The sequence below is a fragment of the Anopheles aquasalis genome, chromosome 3 (genome assembly GCF_943734665.1).
Source record: "Anopheles aquasalis chromosome 3, idAnoAquaMG_Q_19, whole genome shotgun sequence".
In the NCBI taxonomy this organism is placed as follows: Eukaryota; Metazoa; Arthropoda; class Insecta; order Diptera; family Culicidae; genus Anopheles; species Anopheles aquasalis.
Window position 1 is genome coordinate 33336441 of NC_064878.1, and position 22655 is coordinate 33359095.

General features: G+C 39.1%; 6 protein-coding genes across 31 annotated transcripts in view; 2 read left to right on the plus strand and 4 right to left on the minus strand.

Moving 5' to 3' along the window:
• Positions 1-1619: 1619 nt before the first annotated feature.
• On the plus strand, positions 1620-3610 carry LOC126574426 (ATP-dependent RNA helicase abstrakt). The gene has a single exon (XM_050234620.1). The coding sequence runs from the start codon at positions 1710-1712 to the stop codon at positions 3549-3551; it is 1842 nt and encodes a 613-aa protein (XP_050090577.1). The 5' UTR covers positions 1620-1709; the 3' UTR covers positions 3552-3610.
• A 397-nt stretch (positions 3611-4007) lies between these two features.
• Positions 4008-4410, plus strand: LOC126574429 (cytochrome b-c1 complex subunit 9). Its single transcript, XM_050234622.1, has 2 exons — positions 4008-4245; positions 4310-4410. The coding sequence occupies exons 1-2, from the start codon at positions 4114-4116 to the stop codon at positions 4346-4348; spliced, it is 171 nt and encodes a 56-aa protein (XP_050090579.1). The 5' UTR covers positions 4008-4113; the 3' UTR covers positions 4349-4410.
• Positions 4362-5139, minus strand: LOC126574428 (39S ribosomal protein L18, mitochondrial). The gene is made up of 2 exons (XM_050234621.1): positions 4832-5139; positions 4362-4770 (listed from the first exon to the last, which is right to left on the minus strand). The coding sequence occupies exons 1-2, from the start codon at positions 4999-5001 to the stop codon at positions 4422-4424; spliced, it is 519 nt and encodes a 172-aa protein (XP_050090578.1). The 5' UTR covers positions 5002-5139; the 3' UTR covers positions 4362-4421.
• LOC126574425 (probable arginine--tRNA ligase, cytoplasmic) lies at positions 5120-7606 on the minus strand. The gene is made up of 5 exons (XM_050234619.1): positions 7346-7606; positions 6948-7282; positions 5821-6883; positions 5443-5749; positions 5120-5380 (listed from the first exon to the last, which is right to left on the minus strand). The coding sequence occupies exons 1-5, from the start codon at positions 7529-7531 to the stop codon at positions 5271-5273; spliced, it is 2001 nt and encodes a 666-aa protein (XP_050090576.1). The 5' UTR covers positions 7532-7606; the 3' UTR covers positions 5120-5270.
• Positions 7607-9354: 1748 nt separating this feature from the next.
• On the minus strand, positions 9355-14157 carry LOC126576591 (transmembrane protein 234 homolog). The gene is made up of 3 exons (XM_050237899.1): positions 13954-14157; positions 13746-13888; positions 9355-9517 (listed from the first exon to the last, which is right to left on the minus strand). Exons 1-3 carry the CDS (start codon positions 14155-14157, stop codon positions 9355-9357), a joined length of 510 nt encoding a protein of 169 aa, XP_050093856.1.
• A 217-nt stretch (positions 14158-14374) lies between these two features.
• Positions 14375-22655, minus strand: part of LOC126577028 (sodium channel protein para) — a 43534-nt gene continuing 35253 nt past the window's right edge. For all 26 annotated transcript variants that reach the window (XM_050238419.1, XM_050238417.1, XM_050238412.1 and 23 more), the window contains one exon: positions 14375-22655. This exon is cut by the window's right edge and continues 504 nt beyond it. In XM_050238419.1, the coding sequence (XP_050094376.1) occupies positions 22161-22655 (495 nt within the window). In that variant the 3' untranslated portion in view covers positions 14375-22160.

Consider the following 22655-nt stretch of genomic DNA (forward strand, 5'->3'; position numbering starts at 1 on the left):
AAATAAAGTGCGATTGATAGCTAAACCCTTCCTCTACCTTATCGTAAAAAATTAAACACGTTATCTCAAACCGTTTTGTCAGAAAAATCAATTCTCATCACTTTCTGAACGCACCATGTAGCAACTGATCTGATCTCCTAGCTCAATTGTGCCCAATTAACTCAATTGTTTATGCCTCAAAAGTGCCTTATAACAATTCAAAACTGATTTATTCGAAGAAATCAATAATTTCAATAACATTATTTGCTGAAAATGACCGTACGAAGGGGTACCAATGTATTGTCTTCATTGTTTTTATTGTTTTTTATTGGATTTTGTTGTGATTTTGAAACAAAATCACGTTATTAATACTCTTAAATTAGTTCTAGTACACTGTTTTTGGTATAAAACTGATAAAAACAGCGGAACACTAACTTAACTATGCAATACACATAAGTGGGGTACCCGGGTGCCCAACCGAGGGTTAACCAGGTGAAGTCATCCCGAACAAAATCCAATCAATGTTGTTGGAAGCCACAGAAAGATGGACACTTTTTACAGAGTCACGAGACTTGAACGACCGATCACGCCGAAAGAGTATCGATTGGTTTAGTAACAGAAAATAATAAATATACTGAATCACGTCTTTAAATGAAAGTCTGCCGGAGAAGCACATCCAGCACCAGCAATTTCCGCGATCTCTTTGAATTTCCGTATTTCTGTACTAGTCTCATTTTGAAAACCTGGGGATGTTTTCTTGGTTATCTGTTACATGCTTAATGTTTCTTGACGATAATCTATCGTTTTGGACACCACAACTTTGCTCTAGAACAAATGGCTTTTATTAGAGAACACAAGTCGTGCCCAGCGTGCCGCGATACAAGAAGAACTTCTTCGATCGATCGATCGATCGATTGTCACGATAGCCTAGTGGCCACATCTTCTCAGACATCTTCGGTTCTGACCTTCGAGGGGAACGCCTCGATGAGGCGGTGAAGGGAATGGGTTGACTATGCCCTCAGAGTTTCGCGAAGGGGATTCCGGCTCTCCTATTTACTAACAAACTCGAGTCGCGTTTCATGAAATTGGTGATCCGTGATTTCTTTCGTTCCACTCTTGTCCTTTAAGTTAATTGAAAGCAATTTACGCATTATTCAGGATTAGAAAAATGAGTCGCGATTTTGTTCGGGATGACTTCACCTGTTTCCTATAGACACTTTGCTTAATACACTTTGGTGTAGACGGAAAAATTTGACAAAACGCAGATTGACCGCGATATCGCAGCAAATAAAGCAGCAGGGCATTATTTTCGGTAAAAGACTAAAATAGGCCCCCCCCCACTCACGGTGAGCTACTGAGTGACCGAAAAAACCGCTTTTTAACTGATTAAATGTATTTTTTTCATCCATCCACCCTTGCCTAATACATTAATTTACGTTTCCGCATATTACAATGGAGATTTTGGACAATTATAATGGAGATTACATACATTATCGTGTGATTCTGCGCTATGTGTACGCAGGGTAAGGGCGCTAGCAAATAATTTGTACGAAACACGCGTTCATGCGTTTTTCGTGCCGATTCCTGATGTGGTTATCTGGGGTGAATGTCAAAAATGCCAAAGCAAGCGTGACCAACAACAAAATTCTCGGAATTCTGCGATCTGTGTTGCTTTAGCAAGCGAAAATAATACGATAAAAGAAAGTTTATTTAGTAGGTTACCGTATGAAATGGCCGAACCCCCGAAAAGGAAACGGAGAGACTCCGATACCAGTGGCAATGAAGATGAACAAGACAAATTCGTTCCATACGTTCCCGTGAAGGAAAGGAGAAAACAACAGTTGTTGAAACTTGGCCGCATAGTTCAACTAACCGCGGAAGCATCGAATGTCCCGAAATCTTCCAGCGAAAACGAGCATGATGAGGAGGAGACGGAAGAATCCTGGGGCCGCAAATATAACATCAGCTTGCTGGACCAGCATACTGAGTTGAAGAAAATTGCGGAGGCCAAAAAGATCAGTGCCGTAGAGAAACAACTTAAAGAAGAAGAAAAAATTCTGGAAAGCGTTGCCGAAAAGAAAGCGCTCATGGGTGTCGCTGAGCTGGCCAAAGGTATCCAGTATGAAGATCCTATTAAAACGAGCTGGACACCACCACGATACATTTTATCAAAATCTAAATCGCGTCACGAAAAAATACGCGAAAATCTTCGAATCCTCACAGACGGAGAGGATGTACCACCTCCGCTCTGCTCCTTCCGAGAAATGAAGCTACCGAAGGCAATACTTGCGGCGATGGCGAAGCGCAATATTAAGAAACCATCTCCGATCCAAGTTCAAGGTATACCTGCAGTGTTGGCCGGACGTGATCTGATAGGCATAGCTTTCACAGGGTCGGGCAAAACGCTGGTTTTCGTGCTGCCCATTATTATGTTCAGTCTGGAACAAGAGCTCAGGCTACCATTTGCATCCCGCGAAGGGCCGTACGGACTAATAATTTGCCCATCTAGAGAGTTGGCCAAACAAACTCATGACATTCTACAATATTACTGCAGGCATTTACAGGAAGCTGGTATGCCCGAACTACGGATAGTGTTGTCTATAGGAGGCGTACCGGTCAATGATGCTCTTGCTATCATCCAACAAGGAGTCCACATTATGGTGGCTACACCGGGAAGATTGATGGATATGTTGGATAAGAAATTAGTCAACCTAGATGTGTGTCGCTATCTGTGTATGGACGAGGCCGATCGAATGATAGATATGGGGTTTGAGGAAGATGTACGCACAATATTCTCCTACTTTAAAGGGCAACGTCAAACATTGCTATTTTCGGCTACAATGCCGAAAAAAATTCAAAACTTTGCCAAATCTGCCCTCGTAAAACCGGTAACGATCAACGTAGGACGCGCTGGTGCTGCTTCAATGAACGTCACGCAAGACGTAGAATATGTGAAGCAGGAGGCAAAGGTTGTGTACCTATTGGAATGCTTACAGAAAACTCCCCCACCGGTGCTTATTTTCGCTGAAAAAAAGCAAGATGTTGATGCCATTCACGAGTACTTACTTCTGAAAGGCGTTGAAGCTGTCGCGATACACGGTGGAAAAGATCAAGACGAACGATATCGCTCCGTGGAAGGATTCCGAAACCAACAAAAAGACGTTTTAGTAGCCACCGACGTTGCTTCCAAAGGTCTAGATTTTCCGGATGTTCAGCATGTTATTAACTATGACATGCCAGATGATATCGAAAATTACGTGCATCGAATTGGTCGAACGGGACGTTCTGGATCCAAGGGGTTAGCTACGACGTTCATCAACAAAGCAACCGAGCAGTACGTTCTGCTTGATCTGAAGCACTTGCTGATAGAGGCCAAACAAAAGGTTCCGCCATTTTTGGGAGAGCTTTGTTCGGAAACTGAAAAATATGCTGACTTGGGAGATGGTTGCAGTTACTGTGGTGGTCTTGGTCACCGCATCACCGAGTGTCCCAAGCTGGAGGCTATACAAAGCAAACAGGCTTCGAATATTGGACGCCGAGACTATCTGTCCAATACGGCTGCCGATTACTAACATGTCACTATGTTGGATAGACAAGGGTTTGAAATATATTTAGTATCGCATTGTACAAATCAAGTTAATTGTGTCCTCTCGTTTCCAGTGAATGAAGCCGGTAGAAGATCCGAAAATCGTTTTGTCTTTGCTTGTTTCTTGATTTCGTCCGAAATCCTTCTATTGATGCGATGGGATAACCTTTAGATAAAGTATCTACCGCCAGGATGATAGCCTCGTTGCGTCATATTGCCAAGAAACAGCGGAAAATATATTCATATATTTTTTTTGCATCTTCATAAAAATAACCACTCCTTTCAAACGCCTCGTGTATGCTTCACTTTTCAGCTTGTATATTTTCAAATTTCTAAACCGTTTCATTCTAAAATATAAAAATCCGTCCAGCAGAAATTTGCCGCAAAGTGATATTATTTGATTTTTTTCACAGGGCTTGTCGCAGCTCGTGTAGTCGTCGCTTTGAAAAGGTTCCCGCTACTGTCAAATTGAAGAAATTGCCTGCAGTGGAAGCAGCGGTGCCGAATTCCCGATTTCGATCTTGTGCGTGTAAATTGTGATCACCACCATGAAACTAATCAACAATTTGCTTCTCAAGCGTACCTCCACGTACCTTGTCGGTATCGCGGGGGCCGTCTTTTTCTTTGAGCGCGGCTTTGACCTGATCACGGATGCCGTGTTTACCTCCCATAACAAAGGGGTAAGTTCAGGGAATTTGGTTAGGCAAGAGCGCTCGTTACGTAAGTTGATTCTGTCTCTTTCAGAAACTGTGGGACGACATCAAGCAGAAATATGAGCAGTAAAACCCTGGCGATATGACTTGGTTACTATTTATTGGAAATAAAGCGTAGCTGAAGCAAACACACCAACACTTCCCTATTCCGTCACTTCCCACGGTTTCGCGTGGCGTTGCATATCCCACGAATAGTTGGGGCGCAAGCGTTCAGGTTCCTTCAGTTTGATACCGGATTCCTCGACAATCCTCAAGAAAGATCCTATTTTTCCACCTTGTGCTGCTTTGAGATCACACCGCATTTCCGTTAAGCCAACTTCCATGCAGCGCGTTGCAAAGACTAGGGCTAAGTTTGTGTACGCCGTGTAATCATTTCCTTTGTACAGATGTCTTTTCAAAGCCCACTCCATCGTGCTGCATTCAACGATAGTTCCATTTTGGAAATGAACTAAACGCGCGGTAACGTATTTGTTACTGGTAGTCAAATCCAACCTGGAAGTAAGAGAATGCGGAATCAGAAAAAGGCTTTCGGTGAGTTAGCTTCGTGCCGTACCTGTGCCAGAAACTGCGGGTTGGTTTTTCCAAATGATAACCATCAGTTTTACGGGCCACTCTGAGTCTTTCAAGATTACGCGGATTTCTATTGATAACGTACAATGAATCGTTCAGCACGCGGCTGGTTTCGTTTAGCTTAAATAAAATCCTTTTTGAGCTCGCAGCCATTTCGATAAACAGCGAAGACGCCTCGCCGCTTTTCTGTCAAACAAAATTCTGTGGCAGTGCTGCCAACATTGGCCGTGTTGCCTGTGATGAGTTTCAGAGCACCAAAAAAAAGAACCTCTTTAATGTGTCTCAGTAATGCTTTACTCTTGAACACTATTCAAAATGCTACTCAGGCGGGTTTTTCAGAATACCTTAAACAAGGATCTGATCTGCGTACAAGTTCAACATACATTCTAATATTAGTTCGCTGCTTCCCAAACGAATGCGTATTACATTCTGTCGACCGGTTTAAGGCCCAATATATCGAAACACCTTCCTAGGACACGTGATGTTGCTTCACACAGTAGAACCCTAGACTCATGTATTTCGACAATTTTACCTAAAAAGGAAACTATACGTGTAAATTCCAGCTCCCTCAATATATAAACATACTGTACATACCTTCTTTGTTTTTCTTAATGCAATAGCAACTATCGTAAAACTCGCTGAAAGTTGTGCAAATCTCGTACACAAATTCACACAGGTAATGCAGTGACAAATTTTTTGTTATCAGCAACATTACATCGCCAAAACGTAGCAAAGTTTTGGCAAGTTTCCACTCTCGGTCATGCTCCAATTTTATGACGGCACGGTCTATTACTTTTTGAATATTAGTCGCGTAGTCACCACCACAGTTTCTAGCGATCGACCTAATACGAGTATATGCGTACAGCAAATATACAGCAGTATTCCCTTTATCTTCCAACATCTAAAAGAAAAAAAAATGTTTATTTTCACAACTTGCTTTAGGCAATAGCCAATGACTAGGCTGGCATTTACCTTATCAAAAGAAAATACGTATTCATTGTTACGATTATGCGACAAGTCGGCGTATTTAATACATCCGTAAGCGACAGATTCCTGTGCATCTCGAAGCTCTTCAGCGGTTAGGACAAGGTGCCGTTCTTTTTCCAATAATTTATCCATGGAACGCTTAAGCCCTTCATCAAGCAGCTCAGCAAGCTTCACAGTATCGCCGGAACGAGTTTTGAACTTTTTACCGTCTTCTCCCAACACCACACCGAACCCAACATGGTCGACGCGATGGTTTTGCATGTCCAAAATGTTTGCTCGCTGAGCGCACGCAAAAACGGTCTGGAAATGTGTTGCCTGCCCTGCGTCAGTCACATATATCAACCAGTCTGCTTTTTCTTCTACTATCCGTTGCTTTATAGCGGCCATATCCGATGTGTCATAGGTAAACCCTCCATCGGATTTGACCACCGTCAGCGGAATACCTTTCTGATCAGTACCCCACATGATGAGACGACCATCGTCCTCTTCCAAAAAGTTTCCCCGTTTTAATTCATCAACAATTGCGACCATGCGGCTTTGGTAAAAAGATTCGCCTCGTTCGCATAATTTCACGTCTAAACGATCATAAATGTTTTGAAATTCTCTACGCGAAACGTCACAAATACGGTTCCACGCTTTCAAGTAACTATTCTCTCCATTCTGCAACTTCACTACGCATTCGTAAGCTCGCTTCTTAAACGCTTCATCGTTGTCAAAGCGCACCTTCGACTCTTTATAGAAAGATTGTAAATCGCCAATTGGAGGAGATTCTGTCTGAAAATTGGGAAACTTGTCCTGCAAATGAGCGATCAGCATACCAAACTGTGTTCCCCAGTCTCCGATATGATTGATTCGCAGTACGTCGTATCCCAAAAACTCAAGAAATCTGCAAATAGAATCCCCTATTATTGTGGAACGTAAATGCCCAACGTGCATTTCTTTTGCGATATTGGGCGAAGAAAAATCTACAATAACCCGCTGTCTTTTCAACGTTGGAGGATTAATGCCATTTTTCAGAAGGTTTATAATGCCGTGTTCCACGTAATCCCTAAAAGTAAAAGTCATTGAATTTTATACTTCTTTTCGATACATCAAACTTGTGCTGTACTTGCTTGGATAGGAAAATGTTAATAAAACCACTCGGAGCAACTTCTACTTTTCCGATCAATGCTTCATGGTTGGTTAAAGCACAAACGATTTTTTCTGCAACTTCGCGAGGCGTCGTCTTAACCGACTGCTGCTTTAATTGTTGCACTACATTCATAGCGCTATTGCATTGATAATCTCCAAACTTGGCCATGGAGGATATTGCTATCACACAAGGTACATTTAAATCGGGGTATGCCTTTCGAATCGCTCCCATGAAAACTTGCTGCAGATCTCCAATGATTGATCCGCTATGACTTAATTTGGCAGAGTTATTAGGAGTTTCCAGATTAGCACATGCCTGAAAATGAGACGAAAAGAAGTACTGCCATCTCAAAAAAGTGGCAAAGAGTCTCATACTTACCCTGTGCAAAATTGCCAGCCGATGTCGCAACTTAGTATTTTCTTCCATCAGCTTCTTTAGCTCAGGGTTAGAGTCTTCAATCCCAAGACCCTGCCGCGATTTTTCTATTTCCGCCCGAAGAAGGGAAACTTCCTGCTCCATACCTCGAATAAGTGTGGTCGCACATATGATATTGGACCCAGACATCGTACTTTTGGAATTAATCAGAGACTTCGAGAACCCGGTGAGAATTTGTAATTCGCTGTGTATTTTCGCGTCACAACGTGGTCAACACCAAAGTGTAATAACCAACAGGTGACGTCTTGCATTTTGCTCGCCATCATATTGGATTTAGTTTTTGACATTTTAGAAGCTACTATTGTTTACCCCGTTGACAAACCACATTTTCTCTCTCCTGTTAAGTTGCTTCTACACGACAAGTTGCGTCTAAACGAGCGCGAATGTTCAGCGAATGGTTCGCGACGAAGTTTATTTTTACGTCATCCTCATACAAGTGCGCGAAAACTTCATCGCGAAGAGTGTTTCTACACACAGCCGTCGAAGAACACAAGTCTTCGCGAAGTCTTTTGCTCAGAGTGAGCAAAAATCGTCGCGATGCATTCGTTTGTCGTGTGGAAGCAACTTAAGGTGCTTAGGTGCTTATTCTGTAACTTTCGATTACGATGGCCTCAGGCGTTCGATGATTCATGCGAATTTCGAAACGTTTCGAAAACAATAAACAATTCAAAATGACAGTTTGAAGTCAAAAAACTGTTAATTAACTTGTTTTTTTCGGTATAAAAACGACTTAACCTTTGTAATAATAGTATACGATTAGCAGAAAGAAATTATTGATGCACAATCAGGACGCTATAACTGTTTTTCAGATGCTCGATGCTCGATGTAAACAGAACGCCAGCTGTCGACCACAAAAATGCACTCGACATGCAGGCGATCGTGAACACCAAATGAACACAAAATGAACCAAATGAATCGAACGCCTGAGGCCATCGTAATCGAAAGTTACAGAATAAGCACCTTATTCTCCCATTCTCTACGCGTCCTAGTCGTGACGCCTCTAGGGTTCGTCGATTCGATGGGTTCGTTCAGATCGATGATCGATGTAAACAGAACGCCTGCTGTCGATCACAAAAATGCACACGAAAGTAGTCGTAGATGAACACCAAAATGAACACAAACATGAACCAAATGAATGACGCCTAGAAAATGCAGGCGTAGAGACTGGGAGAATGAGCACCTAAATGTACCTATTACATTAATTTACGTTTCCGCATATATTAATAACGATTTGATTACCAAAAATGTAGAAATGAACGATTTTTTCGGTCACTTAGTAGCTCACCGTGAGTGGGGGGCCTATGTTAGGTGCTCATTCTCCCAGTTCCTTTAGGATATCGCTCATATTTCCGAGGTGACGGTAATTAGTGCTGAGTGTTTTTTGTAATTAGCTGATGATTTATGTTTATTGCTCTCGATCGCGCATGGTGTGATGCTGCACGATGAGATTATGTTGAACGCGCGATGCTTATCCATTGCCTATGCTACTGTCGTGAGCATATCGTGACCTTCGAATTTATGTTCTGGAGCGTTCTTTTGTTATTGCTTTCACGTGCTCCCTAATTCGTGCGTCACGGGACGGATTTGCCCATTTCTCCCTCATTGCGCAAGATGTGTTTGCCCTGGGTGTGATTTGCGCAATGGCTCATTGGTGCCGCGTGCATAATTGCTGTCCTTGATTTTTATGATCTAAGACGATCTCGACCGATCGTCTTTTTATTGCTTGCAGGAGTTCATTTTTCGAGCGTCCCGGTTACATTGGTTCAATTTGTCGCGATTCTAAGGATATGACCATATATGGTCATGTTTTCGACGCTAGAGGTTCAACCAATGACAAGGCTAGGTCGGTGGTAGAGGATGGTCGGGTCGCTTCACTTACCTAGCCCTAGAACCCGATAGAACACGGAAACGGGCGGCATCTTTTCACGGATATCTCACAGGCGAAGGTCGAATCACGCGATGGCGTAACCACCAACCGGTGGCTGATATGGGCGGTCCAGATTTTTCAGCAACAGCGTCAGCCAGTGTTTGGTGGATTTGTCCTCTTGCAGGCACCCCGCGAACGTTGGATCGGGCAGCTGATCCGGAAGACACTGTCTCAGGGCCTCGCGTGCTCTAAAGGGGGAAAACGAGGGATGTACCTCATGAGATTTTTGACTACGAGATCAATCGCTACGTGCGATAATCGATCGTAGGTATGGCAGATGTACTACTTGCTACTGAGGTTGCTACTAGTGCTGTTGTTAAGCTTGGGATAGGCGAAGCGTAAACTCCAGAGTAAACTCAAAAAGTAATGCCAAAAAGTTTACGCTTCGTGTGGCAGGTATAATTGCATAAAAGTTTATACCGAAACGGCAACTGCAATTACACTATACTATTACATTCATGTGTTTTGGCCACAAAAAACATAAATCGACGAGATAAGTTGATTTCTGAACATCTTTTTATATATTTTAAGATGTTGTTGCTGTATATTAGCGATTGTAGAACATTCAATTCTTCATATCGCTATGCTTCATGTTGGTACTGAGTTTACGCTTGCTTTTACGCTCGGATTTACGCTCCGCGGGCCTATAATCTTTTTGACATAAAAATAAACTTTTTGGCATTACACTCTGAGTTTATACTAGAGTTTACGCTTCATGTATCCCCGGCTTTGTGCAGTCGTCAATGGCTTGACATAAACTCTAAATGTTGGGAACGCGAAGTATGTCGCTTAAACAAAACATTTAAATCGCTGAAAGGCCAGAATCAAATAGCATAAAGAAACGAAAACTCGAGCAGCCGAGCGCAGCTTGGAACTACAAAAACAAACTCTTGGCAACAAACTAGGATATAGCGGGTACAGCGAGGAACCGCGACGATGAGTTAGGCCCCGAAACGTATACACGACGCCAATAAATAAACAAACAAACTACGCGAATGGATAAAACGATCACCCGCGTAGGCCGCCAGCGCATGCGTTATGACTTTAGACATTGTCAGGACTGCGCAGCCAGGGGAACCGCGGAGGCCTGAAAAGGATTGGCGCATGTTTAGTGAAAGGGAAGATCGCGAACTCAAAAGCTGTATATAAACCCGAAAAATTTAGGAATAAAACACTCGGAATTCTGATTATAAAACCGAAAGATATGCTTATGGCGTTTCTTGACCATCCGAAACTTGATTTCAGCTCTCCAGCCGCAATCCTTGCCATCCGGAACAGTTCCATCGGAGAGCTCCCCATTGGGTCGGCGTCACTCCACCCGAATTGTTCCAGGATCGGAGAACCGCTCCCTCGCGCAATCCACCGTCAGGCTCTAGGTTGTCCTTCCTGATCGTCTGGGGAAGCGCAAGGCGACTCTCCCAATGCAATCGCGTCGCTTCCGAACGGAACGATTCTCCACTGTCTGGCTCTGGGTTGCCCCTCCTGACAGTTTCGAGGAAAGAACTCGACGGTCGCATCGCGAGAGAAATAACCTAGAGTTAACGGTGACTCGCGGGATCACCCGGTGACATGCTGACTTCGCGCGGAAAGTCCCACCAACCAGTACAAATAAAAAGGATGGTTTTTTGTGTGATTTTAGTAAGAAATTCATGCCAAATTTTTGGAAAAAGGGACGTTTTTGTCTTCAAACCATGAACCATTCAATTGTGGGTGAAAATGAGATCATTTATTATCTTACTGAAATACTACCATGATAAAAAATAAACCGGAATTTTGTCATAAAAAGAAAAGTACTTGTTTTTTCTTCAAAATTCAAATTGTCCCCTTCAAAGTAGTCCCCGTCGGATGCAATGCACTTGTGCCAGCGTTTGGTCCACTCCTCAAAACTTTTCTGGAACTCGGTTTTTGGTATAGCCATTATTCCCTCCGCGATTTTAGCTTAATTGCCTCCACACTCTCAAAACGAGTTCCTCGTAGTGGTTTTTTGAGTCAATTGAATAGGAAGAAGCCACATAGTGCGAGAATAGGTGAATTGACCGTTTGTTTTTGACGAGAAACTCACGAATAATCAACGCATTATGAGATGGCGCATTATCGTCATGGAGAATCCGCGAGTTGTTACACGACAAAGCAGATTTTTTTGTTTGGGGATAAATCCAAATGATATGTTGGTGGTCTCAGCTATCTCCCTTATCGTCAATTTGCGCTTTTCGATCAACAATTTTCGGATTTCATCGACGTTTTCGTCAATTTTTGGATGTCAATGGCCTTCCAGGACGACAATCGTCCTCAACAGCCTCACGACCACTTTTAAAGCGTTCATACCACTGGTACACCTGTGTTTTCGATAGAGTATTGTCACCACAACACTTTTGTATCATTTTTAATGTGTCGGACCACTCAATTTAATTTTGACGTTGTTCATGATTTGAATCCATTTTAAAAATCGCCATGACGTAAAAACTTAATGCAAACAAATCTCTGCTGTAAACGTAAATGAAGAGCTGGCAAGCTGAAACTTGGCATGTACATCAGTAACAGGGCCGTCAACGTAATAAAAAAAACAGAATTCAAAATTGATAAGCCCGCGAAGAATAAATTCAAAATTCCGGTTTATTTTTGATCATGGTAGTATAAGGTCTTACACCTAACGAGGTGGTTTCAATGAGATGAATTGAAACGTCTTTTACAAGCTCCTTGTAAATAACTGAAGCCATTTGCGTTAAGTTAAACAACTTAAACAACTGAGAAACTGCGCATGATGAGCAAGTCACTTACAACATCAACCCGTTAATATCGAGATTTAGCATGAAACATATGGTGTGGTATGGTGGATCTCTTATGGCTGAAATCATACCAATAACGGTTTTATCCTTCCAAATCGTCAAAAGAATACTTATTGGCTGTGAAAAATACTACATTTTGCCTTTATTTAACTAAATTCATCAATAAGCTATGGCTTTACTTCGAATTTTCAATCATTTTCATTATTTTCTGTGGCACATATTGCATAAAATGAGTCTAATTATTACTGGTTTAACCATATTTCTTGTAATAAGCCCAAAAGATAGCAGATTGTTCGTTATTTTATGTAAAACCCGATTTTTTTATCGTTAGGATACTATTTTGTTCACGTTTAATGGAGGTATAACATCATCATTTGATATTTTTCAAAAGAAATAGTACATGGATTCTCTTATTTGTGAATATTTGAACCAATGAAACGATTGCAGTAGAGGTAAACCTTACAGAATTTGATTATTTGTCGGATTACTTCTTTCGGAACGGATGTTCCTGTTTTTATTTCATGATGAGGAAAAGGATTAGAAGAGACTTCGAGTGTATGATGATGTTTGTTGCACAGAATTAATTGCACCGCGGTGTGCACACTCGACCCCTGCAGCGGACGCGTGTAGCTCGTCCGAAAGCTGCGATCGAAAAGGGAAGAGAGATTCCCAGCTCGCTATGATGTGTAAGGTATGCTGAGATTCCTGAGAAACGCAATAGAATGTTGTGGCCAAGACTGCCACACTTCCATAAGTCACTTAGCCCTATCCCATTTTTTTAAAGAAATATTTAAAATTTAGGGTGTTATCAAAATGGGTATGTTTAAAGCTTAAATAATCTAGATTAGCTCTACTATTGAGCTTCAAACACAAAAATATCATTTGTTCGAAAACGATGCGAAATATTAGGTTTTTCGTGCACTTCGGCAAAACGAATGTCTAGCTAAACAACCGATGAAATATGACATTTGCTTACATTTTGCCTCGCAGAGATCTCAAATACCCACATATCTGAATTATATTTTACGTGTGTACTAGTCACATATGTACCAACACAATAATAGTTTGATACCATGAAATTATACATCCGTACGAAAGTGATTGCCGTTTTACTCCTGAATCTCTAGGTACGGCTAAACGAATGACTACCACTGTATTCAAAACTTCATCGATGGCAAAAAATTAAGGTAGTCATGTCTTCGAAAAGATACTTTTCAAGGTGCCTATCGTAGCTACGTGATGGGACATCAGAAAAATGCAAATCAATATTTTTTTGATAGATTATAAGTTTACCCAGGTAGCCCGGTCGAGGTTTTGTTGAATTTACTATTTTTAAATTTTTGGCAGATTTTTGAAGCGATGCTTTTTGCGATTGCACCCGACCCGACCACTTGCAAATAAAAACGAGATATACATAATTGTTTAAAAAAAAGCATCAACAATGTGTGGCAAAATGTGTAAAATTTATGCACAAAAAATGTGTCACAAAAGAAAATGAAATACCGAAATGAGGAACTGTTGGATCCTTCGGGATGATTTTTGTTCTCAATGGTGCACTTTTTGTTCCTTTGGGGGGGGGGGGGGGGGGGGAGGCGTGATTTTTGTTCTCCTCACGAGAACCGAAGGTTACCCCTGGTTGCTTGGGAAGAACACTAAGCATAGCCAGGACACTTGCATCTCAGTCACTCGAGAAATCCTTGACAGTTTCGTGCGTTGAAGCGTCAACACGTACACGATGCTTCCTAGTTGGATTATAACCAGCGGAAGTATGTACTGAAAAAGATGATGGTTGCAATGGACTATTTTAAATTTACAGCAAGTTCTCCAAACATCCTTACCTGCCATCGAGAGACGAGGAACCGGATCTCTAGCCACAGCTGACCCCATTTGCTGTTTGCCTGTAGGGTGTTGTACCCGATGCTTCCCTTTTTAATCAACGGTTTCGTTGCACCCCACATAACAGCGACTAGCACTATGCTAGATAACGAGAAAACGTCTATTTGCGCCATTTTGGGCATTGCAGATTCCGGCGGAGAGTCCATCGTGCTAAAACGCCGCGGAATTGGATTTAAAAACCGAAACAAACCCACGTGGCCGTTCTTCAAAAGTCGGTAGCATGTTACCATAATGTAATTTTGTAGATCCAATGGATCGTCACGAAACGTCGAAATACGTCAATATTGTGAACACGAAGAAGGAACTCTTTGTATTCGTCACGAAGATAGATTTATTACACTAATTGTCTTGGATCGAACCGGATCACAAGACCGTCGCGCACGAAGCTAGAATCGTATCTGCGTATGTGTAATGCGAATCTCTCATTCTATTCTATCTCATTTATTCTATCTCAATGCGGACGCGACAGTTACTGGAATAACTTCGTAATTTTTCTCAAAACCATTTCTGTTTCTACCTCATAAAACCTCTTGCCTTTAATCAACATATTTATAATGAAGTAGTATATATAGATTGCTCAAATATACACACTTGAAAAGCTAATGTAAAAGGGCATTGTAGAGATGGATGATAAAGTGCTTCATTGCATTTGGTACTTCCGCTGTAAGAATTAATACCCTACCATTTCTTAAGCACGCTTTGTGTGTTTTTCATAAAATATACGATTCACTTGAAGCAAGGCATTGCTTTTTCATATGTTATCTCATTTTCCATCCAGGGTGCTCCATTTTGACTGAGAACTATACGATTGAGTAGTCATGGTTCGTTTCTAAATTGTTCAAGATTTGTATTTATTCTTGCTTAAACGATAATTAAATAGCAAACATACCTATTTTTACATTATATGCATTCCGTTTTAGCTACAACTAATATACATGTGTAACAAAATCATTTAACTTATTTATCTGATTATTATGCCTTTTTTATAAAAAAAAATAACAAATAACGCATGAATTTCCCTACATTTCATGAAAGGCTTACCACAACTTAATAAGTACTTCAAATTCATCATCAAGAGAAACTTTTTGCCAGTCAGGCTTTGCTATCCTTCTTCCTGGTGCTTGGAAACTACGTTATGGCCAGTTCTGTTGGGAAGAAACAGTTGGTCCCACAATAGCTCCATCAAAAATGTACAAGCGAAACTCGGTCTTATATTACAATGCATTGAATGAAAAAAACATAAATTGCAAATTTAGTTGCGATGTGGGCTCATTTGTAATTGCATTCCATTTCATTCCGAATATTTCCAGCTTACTGATCGGAATAATCTAAAAAATAATCCTAATTCAATAACGTGGTCATGAACATAACGTAAGAAGTTCATAGAAAAATATATTTCGAATCAAAACAGGAAAAAATAAGTTATTTTCCATGCTAAGAACACTGTACACTAATTCAAATGTTCATTATCGAGCCCTTTTAGGATACTCGATTACTTATGCAGAAATGGTTTATTCTCATTTTTTCTACAAAACGTATGTTCTTTCATTATTTCCTATTTATCGGGCCATTATAGTAGTAATGCTGCAAAATAATTTACTGTATAACGTCAGCTGGGGAAGTAGCTGTGTTATTTCATTTCGTATTTTAATAGAAATATGCTGTTCTTTTGAGCTTTAAGCATCATTATGAAAAAGTGTTTAAAAAACAGTATGCGCGAAGGTAATTATACATTTTCAAACTCTATGTATAAGTGTATATAAACCTGGATATGGATTAATTCTTTCCGATTTCATTGGGTTGTGGCCAAACTACGACAATTATATATAAGACTATTCTGATGAAAGTATGGTGCGCCATCAGCTACTATCGACCGTTGTCCGTTGTTTTAGAGATAATCCAATTATTCGAAGCTTTTGTAGTATTGTGCAAACAAATCGTTTCGCATACCAAAAACGATAGTGTGTTTATAGTAAAGAAGTATTCAAAAGGAGAAATGGTTAGTGAACAAGCGAGTGGGGCAGACATTTCGTCTTCGACATTTTGCTGCTGTCGAGCGTTATCTTTATGAAAAATCGGTTTATTAAAAAATCGGCAATTATTGTCGGTAGTGCTGTCCGTCAATAACTTAATCAGATTCTATAAGCTCATAGTGCATCACACCTTCCATATACTGTCACATGCATAGCTTAATCTGTGAACAATGTAAATCACTTTTTAGTTAAGGGAGACTCGTTCCATTGGACTTGAACAACGTCATTCTGTTATTAACATTCGCGCAATTAACCTACTTTCCGTCTTCTGTGAAACCCCATAAGACATTTTTCTAATCAGTTCGGTGACATTCAAGCGTTTTGGAATTGTCGTATGGTCAACTGCTGACAATTATGCAAACTATTTTTGAGTTTGACATGCATCCTGATTAATCATGAAGATTATTGATCTAGATCATTGAGTGCTGACAATTTTACACCTGGAATCTTTTTTGGCTCTCGCGTTTTTGTAAACTAAAATCATATATTTTCATCCGAGCACCTAGTAAGAGCATGTCCGTCTAAAGCTTCTGTTAATATACGATGAGGGGTGGAGGCGAAAGGGTAACACCGATACCGAATTGGATAGCGCTGTTCTTCATACATTCATATCTTATCAAAAAATTCTTACCCGCGAAAGCCATTTAACAGGAAAAAATACCTTGTTGTTTGCGATACATGAAAATGATGCTTTTTACAACATACACAAAACAATCTAACAACCTATATTGTTTTATGTATGACAGAAAGTAGCTATCAAACACATATTTCATAAACAAATGTCGTTAGATTTACTCAGTAGTGCCATCTATTGCAAATCGGCCAGGATTAATTCATACTCCTAAGTTATATACTAGTAATCTCATCACACTATGAATTACTATTACGATCGATTACATTTTCAAGAAATGTTCGGTTGAAATGGGGTTGCTGCATCTATTTTCTTTGCATGCATTGCTTTTTTTATCTTTACCTTAAAACACAGGCTTTACACTAATAAGAATTCCACCAATGTTTCGGTAGTTGCTTAGTAGCTTTGAAAGAAGTGTTGAAAATCAGATATCCACCTGTTCTGAATGAAAAAAAAACTTAGAATTTACCAGGTGTATGTATATGAAACCGTTTTTTTTATTAAAAAAAACGTTTATTGTGGGGAAACGGATAATCATATATTCTTCAAAGTAATGGCAATCGCTAGCTACACATTTCAACTATCTTATCTTGGGCAATTTTTGGATGCCTAACCAAAAAAATCGCCAATCTGTACCATTTTTTCAAAACCCATCCATTGTTTTTCAAATTTTCGTAAAAAAGAAACCGCTGTCCGAACATTACCTGTCCCAGCGATGCAAATGAATGTTCATTTGACAGAGTCAAGTCAGGTGAGTAAGTTGCAAGTGGCTTTTACCGTGTCCATGGCCGATATTCCGCGTGGTTGCGGTGTATTTTCATCGAGCAAAATAGGTCAATTTTGTTGTTTTTGATATTTTGATTGATTTTTTTCACAAGTCTTGATCGAAATTGGCTAATTGTTGCTTTTAATGATAGTTAATAAGAGATTTGGCCAATAAAGCCTGCAATTCGATGATTTCTATCAATTTCGCCGGTTTTTGGTTCTCACGTCAATATCACTACTTTTAATTTTTTAAACCACACTTTGCTCTGTGTTTCAGTGATAGCATGCCCATCGTAACCTTTAATAAAAATTTGATGCGATTAGGCCGCTTTTGTGACTAAAAACACATGTAATTGAATGTAATTGCATAATGTAATTGCAGGTGCAAGAATGTAATTGCAGTTGACTTTTCGGCATAAACTTTTATGCGATTATGCCTGCCACACGAAGCGTAAACTTTTTCGCATTACATTCTGAGTTTACACTAGATTTTACGCATCGTCTATTCCTGGCTTTATAGTGTTAAATTAGGAAAAATGAATGCCGTTTAACGGATGCCAATAAACAAAATAAAACACTTAGACTGACTTTACAGCTCCATTTGGCGTAGATATAGCTTTCGAATGAAAACGACGGTTTCATATGCATACACCTGGTATAAATTATTTTGTAAACGCAAAATATAGCTATCGCTTTGTTGATTTAGTGTTATTTCATTGGAGGTGTGCAATAATCAGCACAAATGAAATATAAGGATTGATTTTACTTTGGCAAAACTACCACATTGAACATGTGATCCAACATAAAACTATGTTTGCATGTTGTTTTATTAATGTTGTAAATTGTATCAACAAAAAGTATTGTTTCTGCTTTTGTCTGAAGTAGAAACAAGATGTTTTCTACCATCAGTTTCCTGCTCATATTCCCGACGAGTTTGAACAGGTATTCAACGTATGGCTACCTGTGCTATGATACTAGCATAATTATTCTGACAAAGGCACTGAAGTTGTTGTTTATTTTTGGACTTTTGATAGGGTTTCTCCATATCAAAGCAGTCAACTACACTTAGACTGTTATGCATCTGAATTTTGCTCTTTAGAGTTACTATATTTTGCTGTGTGAATATTTTTCACATTCTACTCGTTGTATTTATAAAAAACGCACATCATCCATTCGAAAATGTGGTGTTCATTGTGCAATTATTTGTTGATCACTCTCGAACAAATTATACTGAGAACAAATTATTATGTGTTATTATACTAATTACAACAAAATTATCAGCAAATCTGAAACATTCGTGAACTCATTAGATTCTCTGAACAGGTAACAATTATGAATAATACAATTTTTAAATTTCATCATTATCCTTAGATTTTCTCGTATCCAAAAAAATCGTTTGGAACGTCAATATTATTCCTTCTAGAGAATTTCCACCGCTTCAAGCGAACATTTCTTGCATCAAAAAGATGATTTTAGTCATCTGCTCAACCGTTTAAAGTCGGATTACAACAAATTTTTTAGTTGGAAATTTATCAATTCGCCAAGAAACACAACAAAAGACAACGCGAATAACAAATTAAGTACTAATAAACCAGCTACTCTATGCTGTTATAATTATTTTGAATCATTCGTGTAGTTTATCTAGCCTTGCCTTCTATTATCGCGGCCGTTACTTCAATACTCGGTGCTATTTCTTCTGTCAGACAAAATCATAATGTAACTGTATGACCACTACTAGCGTAGTAGCATATAAAAATATTTTCCTATTTCTTAGCAACTCTATTACAGTTTGGTTTAAGTGTGTTTTTTTAATCTTTGGTATATTTTTTGGTTGATGACCCATAAATTGCTTTCTGTGCGTTGACATTGGTCGGCGTATTGGACGTAAACTTAGTTTACTGTATTACCTTTTGCTTTCCATTATATACTTGTATCCTCAAGTATATTCTTGAATCAATCAATGATTATATGAAGAATTTATATTCAAATGTAATATTTGTGCATCATAAGTAATAAGCACAGTCACAAACATTTTTGATGATTGCAAAATTTTGAAATTAATTTGGTCAAATAATTTTAAATTGAGGTATTGTTTTAGCTGATTGTTTTCATGAATAGCAAAAACTAACTCCCAAAATCAACTGTGTACAGATGTTGGATTGTTGAGTGATATTGTGAAACTCCATAAGATTCAGTACAGATATCGAATGTTTGTGGGCAGTGATGTATTGCGCATACTAGAACATCCATAATTTCATGTACTTGCTTTTCATCTCGAGCTACTTCAAATGCTTAGGACAGCTTCAGACTATTAATAATACATTTGTTAAAGAAGCATTCAATACCTGGCGTATAAGTTTAGTTCGTTACTTTTTTATAGAGACTTTATCATGCATATTGAAAGCGTTCTAATGACGAAAGTTAAAAAGCCTATCTACAGTGACTCATTCTGCATTCTATCGCACATTTGCACATCTCTAAATCATTTTTTATGATTTTGGAAATAGTTGAACCGACTTGTATTTGTACCGTTTCATTTGTGATCATCTACCGAATTATGCCTAAATGCTCTTCCCAGCTATTGAAGAACATTTTGTAACACTGTCCACTTTACACATCTGCATTGTTTCCTCGATGTTCGTTTTCATCCCACGATTCATAATCACGTAATATTGTAAAGCATACTTTCTTTCTATAACAGTGCATCGTTCCAACATTCAGTAACAGCCATTTTGCGTATCGTAGAGCGGATATTGGGCTCTTAAGATCTCGCATTGTATTAAAAAATCATGAAATAAAAAAAGTGCTATTTTTTTAGTTCAAATGAATGCTGCAACAAAAAAATATTTCTAGCGATTATACGAAAGCCATAATTCATCGTGTGTTTCATACATTACTTTACAAACAAGCTAAGTTCCAGAGCTCTACATTCATTTCTATTGCCGACTATGTTCGATTATTTGAAAAGCATTACCATGTGTTAATTGTTTTTGCGAGAATATAAATACTCTATATCCCTAGATGACGTTACATTACATTTTTATTTTAAATTGGCTAAGTATGTGTCATATTTCAAATTTATTATTAAAAGGCTCGCCCCAACCCCTCGCGTTTGATTTTTATTTTGTTTGCACTTTGATTCAAATAAATATGCTTGACAGTATACTAATCACGATGTTAAATCGTAGATCAGTTTTCCTTTCTTATTCTGATGTTATCACTGGCTGTTTTGCACGCAGAATTAAAATAAGAACATAGAACCAAGCCTGGGTACCCTTGCCTATTGGAAACGGCAATACATCCCATAAATACTCCTTGAGATAGGAGATATAAAGAGGAGCAAGAAATATGGCTTTTAAGTGCATTATTCTTCTGTAGTCCAGTTTTACTGCTACTATATTGAGATTTTTTGTAGCTTTATTTTAATCCATTTTTATATGTTTGCAAGCTTTTCGATTTGTAGATATCTCATATCCATGTTGTAAATGGTAAATATCGGAAATCGTTTCATATCAAAGTTGAAGGGTTCATCTATAGTTTCAAATGTCCGTTTGTATAACAAGAACAAGCTGCATCAGCCTTCATACTTTGGGAGCATGTGCTTATTACAAACATTTCATAAGTTATTAGGTAAAAAATAGTAAGTGTTCACATTAGTTTGACGCAAACTTTTACGCACATGGCATATGGTTATGGCATTCTATAGAATTATATAATGTGATCATTTTATAAAGTAGCAAATGGGAGATAATAGAAAAATGTCATTCGATAAATTTAACAAATTTTATGTCATTCGAGAAATTTAACAAAATGGGAATGTTTCCTAAGTTTCAGCAAGAATACGATCTCCTTATTGAAAATTATTTACTATTTCACAAGCAGAACATTAAACGTGATTTGTTACTTGCAGCAGATATGCAAATTTTAATTCAACCCAGGAAATTGTTGAGCTTAATTAAGGCGATTGTTTAAAACGCAATCGTACATACAAAAGCAAGATTTAAAATGGTTCTAAATTACATTGTACTACGAGCTGTAATAATATTGACCATTTACAACAAAAATAACAAAAAAAAAGATACGTGATTCATTTATGTGTTTTACACTTCCATTGACTAGCATAACTTTGAATTTATATTCTGAATATAAAGTTGATGGATTTTATTGACCGAACGTTGATGGTTACTATTCCTAAATCAAGAGCAAATAAGAATGTTCATAAATTTATAGAAATGTTATAGCCAGCTCGGATGCGTTCGTGAGCGGATGTTTGACAATAGAAACATTGAAATTTAACTTTTTCTGTGCTATGTTGCAAAGCAATCAACAAGTTACTCACTTATTACATATAGCGAAAGTGAGTCGTATCATTTCTATTCCCGTTTAAGCCGTACTTTTTCCCTTTGCAATTAAACGGGTATGAAAATGTTTCCAAGCACTGGTTTGGAATTTTTGCCCCAAAACCATTATTCGATTTTCTCATGCACGACTGCATTTCAGCTGTTCGAGCAACAGGGGAAAACATTGAAAAATTGTTTTACTTCCAGTAAAAAAAAGGCTTACAACATAACTTATACTTTGTTCGTTCGAATGCATTCATTCATATGAGGATACATCGTTCTTAGTCGTGCATCGGTGTATTATTTTGCCAGAATCTTGAGAAACATTATTTTTGTCGTGCATCTGAATCTGAATCCGAGAGAGGGGGGCGAGACCTGGCTCAGACATCCGCTGTGCGAGATGTTATACTGGGTGACCTCGAGTGTATGACAACACGATGACCGTTCTTGGTAACATATCCGTCGCTCTCGACGAGAACAGCCGTTTGACGGCCTTGAAGGTCTCCCATTCCTTCAACTGATTCTTTAGGTGATAAGTTGTAATCTACTTTACCTATGTTAGGCTGGACACCTACTGTAATTATTTTACTTCTCCCGCTTCCTGGGGTATCAACACTACCTACATTGCCGTTTGTGTTTTGTCCACTACTATCTTCTAGAATGCCGCGTTCCTCGTCTCCGCCATCATCGCTACCATGGCCATCACCGTTATCACAGGCATCATTACCATTGCCAGTGGCACCGTCGTCTCCCGCATGCCGTTGTTTGTAACGCTTCCAAGCATGTTGTATCAAACTAGCGCAATATTCTTCGCGTTGGCGCCACAGGGTAGAAGAGACTGGCTCGTACCCAACCTCGTCCGGTCGCTGTTGTAC